General features: G+C 41.1%; 1 protein-coding gene across 5 annotated transcripts in view; it reads right to left on the bottom strand.

The window, feature by feature from the left end:
• Positions 1-2,228: 2,228 nt before the first annotated feature.
• LOC147449805 (uncharacterized) overlaps positions 2,229-7,218 on the bottom strand; it is an 88,321-nt gene continuing 83,331 nt past the window's right edge. For 2 of the 5 annotated variants that reach the window (XM_086522169.1, XM_086522173.1), the window contains 11 exons: positions 6,638-6,703; positions 6,286-6,402; positions 5,183-5,239; positions 4,926-5,093; positions 4,710-4,847; positions 4,098-4,157; positions 3,618-3,965; positions 3,348-3,503; positions 3,166-3,251; positions 2,972-3,083; positions 2,229-2,799 (listed from right to left, as the gene is read on the bottom strand). In XM_086522169.1, the coding sequence (XP_086378295.1) occupies positions 2,632-2,799; positions 2,972-3,083; positions 3,166-3,251; positions 3,348-3,503; positions 3,618-3,965; positions 4,098-4,157; positions 4,710-4,847; positions 4,926-5,093; positions 5,183-5,239; positions 6,286-6,402; positions 6,638-6,703 (1,476 nt within the window). In that variant the 3' untranslated portion in view covers positions 2,229-2,631. The remainder of the gene's footprint in view (positions 2,800-2,971; positions 3,084-3,165; positions 3,252-3,347; positions 3,504-3,617; positions 3,966-4,097; positions 4,158-4,709; positions 4,848-4,925; positions 5,094-5,182; positions 5,240-6,285; positions 6,403-6,637; positions 6,704-7,218) is intronic. The other 3 variants (XM_086522170.1, XM_086522171.1, XM_086522172.1) reach the window with 3 other exon arrangements.

Below are 7,218 nucleotides of genomic sequence, written 5' to 3'. Positions count from 1 at the left end.
TTATTTCTTGCCTTAAGAAGGTCCTTTCCTCAACAACCCTTCAATATTCACCTCTCCTTCTCTTGACTCTAAGAGTTGTGAATCCTTCATCTTCAACCAAGTGGACAAGGAAATTGTATTTGCCTCTAACCAACGCAAGTTTCTTAAACTATAAACTAAAAAAGAAATTCTTTATGCTCACCTCTTTTTCTTTTTCACACAGATGTTTTTAAGCCAATATATGCCTGCAAGGTAATTTGTGATGAGGTACCCACCAGAGTAGATCAACTTATGCGAGACCGCACCTACTAGAGTAGATCAACTTCATCACTATGACTAACCTAATACTCCTCCATACATTTTTATCCAGTGCATCTAGGTTCTCTTGATTGGTCCAAGTAAGAGAATTTTTATCTCACTATGCAAAGTAAATTTCAAAGCCTTCCCATGGTTCATGGAATGCAATAGAGATATGAGGTTTTCTTGGACTTACGAGGGATTATTTGAGCATAACATATATTAGTTATCATGATATTATCGACGACCGGATGCATACTTCCACGAGGTTACCAAATATCAAAATTGTATGAGCCATTCCTTCCTATTGTCCATCAAAATTTAACTTACAGTAGAAACAATGCCAATCTACAGCAAGTTTGGATGATGTTTTATTAATCTTTGATACCCTTCATAGAAAAGAACCATATAAGAAGGTCCAAGAAAACCTAAACTTCCAACTTGTCAAGGCTGCTAAGCAATGAACCAAGTATAGCCAGAGCCATGAACAGGGCCTACCGAAAGTGCTGGGGTTGGTATGGGAGTCACTATGATGGAACTGTAGGCAACAGCAGAGTTCCTGCGGATCAAGAGGGGTGGCAGTCTTGTACACACGAGAGCTATAGGTGAGGATACAGATCATGGCACGGGACACAAAGGCCCGCTTTATGTGAATCGGACTAGAACTTGAGAAGGGTAGAGCTGATGAGGATTAAAGTTAAAACCATGTATGGTTCCTAGTCGTTCATTGCTTGGCAGCTTTGACAAGGTCTTTGTAACTCTCATGTCTTTTAGTGATAAGTATGATATCTCTACCCTCCATCACCTTCTCAAGCCACCATGGGTGCGTCCATAGGGATCCATTGTAGTTCCATTGTAGCGCGGAGTGTGTCGTGCTCTCTCCAGTGGGTGCTCCTCAATGCAATGTGCGTGACAATCTCACTCGAAACAGACTGAAAACAAAGGAAAATAGATAGCAACTGAGCTCACAGAGACACAACAACAGACCAGAACATATGACTCATATGACTCGACTATCTCAAAGAACCAATACAGACTCTGGCGTGGCAGCACACTTAGCACCAGCCCAGGACTCACAGGTACAATGGGGGTGTCGAGGCTCAGATGTGCAGGGATGGTGAAGACGTGCTGTGTGTATAGACTCCCTACTCTAGACGACGACACTATACCATTTATGAAAAAGATGATCTCTATGACCCAACAACTACTACTCATGTCCCACCATAAAGAGCCACCAACGGTTCATAAATGTCAGCCATCTAAGTCTATCTCCAGACTGAGTGGTGGTGGTGACCTGGCCACGATGTCCACTAGAACCACCGCCGTATCCCTGCCACGTGTCGCTGCCCATCCCAGAGAGTCCGTCCAGTGTGAACCAGACCAGACCAATTGTACTAACTGTGACACTGTAGCCTGCTACATCCATACCGCTATATGTGTCTCTGTGAGGTGTCTCATAGGCCATGGGCCCCTATTCGATGGTCTTGCCATCAATGGTGACTCGACAATCACGGTATATAGCTCTCTTGCCCTCTTTGTGGGCATGTAGAACTCGTGTCATGCATGAACGTCTAAGAGCTGCTAGAGGCAAATTGACACTGTCAATCTAAAATCATCAAACGAGCCAGCAACTTGTATGCATATTCCTCGACAAGAGCATGAAGAATGCAAGATAATAACCACCGGCAATAAATTAAGTGGAGAGTGTGGTGCACTGTGAAGTATTATAATTCTTCTGTTTTTCAGAACTTTTACTACTTACATAAAGAGATTTAATAAAGGAGTAAAGAATGTGTGAGTAGCAAAAACACAAAATGTAGATAAGAGCTTAGTTTGGATTATTATAATTACATAAATTGACAAACCCATCATTGTTACATTCCCTCGCAAGCACATTGCCATCATGCTTTACAGCCTGCATGTTGCATTAAATACTAGACCCTAAAGTAATATGCAAAAGTGGTCACTTAGACACTAATTCAGAGTGATATGGTGCAGCTCAAGAGGAAGTATTCCTCTCTTGTAATTCATGTGGTAAGCTTTTTTATTTCCACATGAGAGTACGTACGTGTCGCCTTGAAAGGCTCTTCTCTGCAAAAACTTGTCCAGATTGACTGGGCTTCACAGTACATTGAAATTTCATGTTCTCCTTGCACACTCTCTTCAGCTAAAGAGGACTCTTGGCTACACATAATGCACATAAGCGAGCATGCCGCACATGCATGCACGTGTCTGTATAACCATACGTCACTTCATCTGTAGGCCTGAAGATTGATACAACAAAGCAAAACGTAGCAACACTACCCTGCAGCATGAGTGCCACTTGAGTGAGTAAAGGGATGGGATGATCGGATCTCATTTCTTTTTGGCTGGTCTAGGCCTGGGTGGAGACTGGCCTCCTTGTGGCTCAAGAGGGGTAGGTGAAAGTAGTTGCTTCGAATTGGTAGGAAAAAACTTGCTTTGATTTTCACACGTCGGGCTTGTCATTTCTTGAGCCCTGGGGCTATCTGCTTCTCCATCTTTCTGATCCCACCATATGACATGAAATAACCACATTCAGGGCAAGTAAACAGAGCACTTATGATATAATGACATATGCTAAGAAGAATTCTTTGAAAAAATCTACAAATAGGGCACTTTGAAGATGTGGAGACAGCAACTTCTAATACTTAATCTCATGTGCAAGAGTACTCACATGGTATAATCGCTCTGCTGTATGCATTGGAAGAACTTGGCGACGCATAGCATTGGTTGGTACAAAATCCGCCCGATTTGGGTTGAGTTTTTCGAGTCGATGAGCACATGACCTACGTGCAAACACAAGCAAGATGGATACCGACACTGCAATTAGCTTGAGAACCACTAAGCTTCATAGGATTGAACACATACATGCACTTGAATCCTGGAAGACCTTTGCCACTGAACATTGCAGTTTCAGCCCGATCAAGCCGCTGTTTTAAGTAAGTTTTCATTTTCTACAAGAAGCTCAAGGAAAACCAACAATGTTAAATTTACTAACAAGCAACAGCATGTCAGATCTCCACTTGGAACCATCACATGAACAATCTTACTTGCAAGTCGTCTTTCTCTGCTGTGTTGTCCTGCAGGTCACGAAGTGTGTCATTGAGTTCTTTCAGTTTTAGTGAGAGAGGTAAGAAATCTTCTGCTAGCTTGTTGACAATTTCTGCATCTCCTTTGGGCTTGATCAAGTTCTCTTGAAGAGCTTCCTAAAAGATCCGATTACTCGATGCCAGTTAGAGGCTCTCTTCAATCAAAGAAGCAGTTGGTATGCCATTCAGCCCTTTGACTCCTGCCTGAATTTACATGTCTAGGTACCATACCTCAAGCTCGAGGATTGTATCATGCTTGTTTGCAACTTCAGTCCTAGCGTCCAGTCTTGTAAATGCTTGGTTACTAGCATTATCAACTGGCTTATCAGCATGCTCCTTGTCCTGTGCTAGAGCTTGGGGATTAATCAAAGCATCTCCTGTGCTTCCACCAGCTACCAGAGCATGAATTTCATGCTTCTCCGTCAGGGGACTAGCAATTGCAGAACTTTCAAGATGTGGATCTTTCACTTCTTCTTCCCCATGGCTCTTTTGAGGCGTTTGATTATCTTGAGAGTCACCATAACTGTGCCCTGATAAAGTCAGGATGCCTGTTCCAAGTAGCTCCATATCTTTAAGAAGCTGCAAAGCTTCATATTACCTCATTAGCAGCTGAACCTACATCTTTTCTACACCTAATGATGGTAAAATTTCAATCTAGGTGTTATTATATGATTTGCCTAACATTATAAGCATCCTACACGAATGCCTTACCTTACTCAACATCATCTCATGCTTTTCAACCTTTTCTGCTGCAGTTATATATTGTGAAGGCTGTTTACCCGGAAAAAGTGAAAGACAAAATTCAGCACACAACATCCATTTCTGCATGCTGTGTTGGAAATGAAAATGTCAAATAAAACCATTGCTTGTAGCCTGCTTCTATCTACACCTAAACAGCTTGCAGTAAGCAAAAGAACAACAGGTTCACGTTTAAAAGCAAACAAAATTAAATGGAGATTGAATGGAGGAAATTATATTCCAGTTTCAACCGCAAAAAGCTAGGAGACACAAAACAGAGGAAACTTTTTGTAAGAAAACTCTTTTGCCTCAAGACGTGCGTTCTTGAGGTATGATTTCCGTTTCCAGAAACAGAAAACAAGAACACACCAGACAAATGAGAAGGAATCAGAGGCTGACAGGATGGCTAATCAAAGAAGGTTTGCCAACCACCTATAATCGAAGCCAGACGCAATTTCTATGCTTTTCCGACCCTCCATGCTGCATGCAAATTGCTATCAAGAATTTTACAGCTTATTAGGGTGATGCATCACACTGGAAGATTCTTGGTTTGATGCCTCAAATAGCATAGTAAAGCAATCAAACCTGAACAAATTGTGGACATGACTCCAGTGAAGGTGGTTGTATCATTAGAGTATTTTCCTTACTCCTTTTTTTCAGCTCCAAAATGGACTGCCTGAGAGCTTGCAAGCCAGAAGCATCAGCTTTGCTGGCCAAAAGAGCCTAGAAATAACACCACCTAGAAAACATTATCATATATTCTCTGCCTTTCTCTGGGAGAAAAGAGGTAGTATTATACACCTCCATTTGCAGAAGTGTATCAGCATACTCCATCATTCGGTCCGCATGTTCGTTAATAGCAGCTTTTACCTCATTCAGACCCTGGGATGATTCGGCTACTGTGGCCGCAGGTTGGGTAAAGTTCTCCAACCGTTTAGTGATTAGGACATTTAAATCACTCCTCTCTTCCTGCATAAAAGTATCAACAAACAAGATGAAACTGGGAACCTCCAAAGCGACAAATCAACCAAATCACAGATAAAAACATCAACACTCACCAGCTTCTTCATCTTGTTGTTCATGTTATCCAGCTCAATCGTCAAAGTCTTGTACATCTGGTGATAGTACATTTACTATGAGATGTTGTAACGACATAAAACTACACGCACATAACAGAAGAAAATTGCCATCAAACACGGAGTCCGTTTCATTGCAAGAACAATAGCTAAGTAACAAACCTCTGTTGTGTTAAAAGGAAATGCCACCCCTCAAGCTAGAAAACAGGGAAACTTTGTTTACCTGTTTCCTGTTGACCGTCCGCTTCCTTACTGCGAAAGCGCTTAGGAAGAAGCACTATGCCAACAAAGGGTGGGGAGTTGGATTGTTTTCAAATCTTCTAACACGGCCCTTTTTTTTCCTATGGTGAAGATATACGTCCCATGTAAATGGATCATAACTTACATGATTTATTGGCAAACTTCAGCCCTTGTGGACCTATATTTTCCGGGTCATTCATTTGAGCCATGCACAGTTATTGAGAAAGGTGAACTTTAACCTTTATATGCTACTTTAGATGACTGATCCACTTTGTTACATTCTTTTATACATTACCAACCCCAAACAAAAAGTTTATGTATGCATGGGTCATAATTCTTCTGCAAGAAACCCTATTAAGTTTTTTCTTTGTAAAGCATACAAATGGAATTTAAAAGAAACCTTCAACCATAGATAAACAACTTGTTTTGAGAATCTACTCTTGTACTAAATCTAAAGAACCATTTGGATTTTTAGTACAATTTAATAACCACTTTATTGTTTTCTGGTGTCATTTGTAACAGTTTCAGTAGTGGGTATTTTAGTTTATATTTAAACAAGGACACACACACACACACTATCTTGCCTACCCGACCCTACACACTCTTCTAGCGGCAAATTTTTGAGTCACTTATCCTACTCCATCCAAGCTACTAAGAATACACTTTAGCAGAAGAGACATCTCTTGTATTCGAAACCACAAGGTGCACCACTTCCAAAGAGGCAGCCTAGTCACAAGTTACATTATGGATCCACTTTGAATCATTGAACCACAGTTTGCATTGATTGTCAAGCTTGATTTAGCATTCACATTGTCATACAATTCATTCTGAATTCAATATCTTACCTCATTGTCAAAACTTCCGCCTCCATTCAAGGGTGGTTGAGATAATGGAGGTGGTGGTAGCTGGTACGGTAATTGTGAAATGGGACACTCAGACTTCTGCTGTGCACACACAGTAGCCTACGGCATCAGAAATGAAACAAAATCTATCTTGGTAAGTCTACTTTGAAGTGTTTGAAAATTACATATGCCTAGAACATCATGCATGTAAATGAGTGTATGTTTAATCCATTCTAGACGAATGCATGTATACCCTTATGGTTCGTCATAAATGTAACAATGCTTCCTTTTTTTTTTGCACGCAACTCAAATTTTGATCAACAAGTGTTTGCAACAAACATGCACATAGAACTACCTGGCGGTACATACTCTCATGTAACTGAAGTAGTTCATCTCGATCAGCTTTAAGAGCAATGAGTTCCTGAAAAGCATGCAGGCTGTTCAGCTGTTGACAATATCAAAGTGATAGAAGTTTGCATTCAAATAGTTGACTAAAAGAAACCCTGTAGCAAGGCTACAATGTCACACGCACAAGACAGGCAGTTAGTTTCAATTGGTTTGTAACAAGACGGGCACCACATGCCAATAGAAAAGAGCAGACTGAACAAACTTTTAGCACTTCAATAACAACTGAATTGAGAGAGAGAGAGAGAGAGAGAGAGAGAGAGAGAGAGAGAGAGAGAGACGACACACGACACGGAGTGGCAAAATTCCACCCCAGAGAGAATTGGCCCCAAACCTTGGCGCCCCTTTCGGTGTTTCTTTATATTGCATCAACACAGTACAAGTCGGTACTCCAGACTCTGCACCTTCTCCAAGAAGCATGCCAAAGAATGAGCCCATAGCACATATTTAAACGCCCTTGGCCAATGAAAAGCAGTTTACATGAAAAGCCTTCAAACTCAAAAGCTTCTTGTCCAAAAACAATGCCAAAAA

The sequence above is a fragment of the Adiantum capillus-veneris genome, chromosome 10, assembly GCF_014529385.1.
Source record: "Adiantum capillus-veneris isolate H3 chromosome 10, ASM1452938v2, whole genome shotgun sequence".
NCBI lineage: Eukaryota > Viridiplantae > Streptophyta > Polypodiopsida > Polypodiales > Pteridaceae > Adiantum > Adiantum capillus-veneris.
The sequence above is the reverse complement of the archived record's forward strand: the minus strand, read 5'-3'. Positions and strand labels throughout refer to the sequence as shown.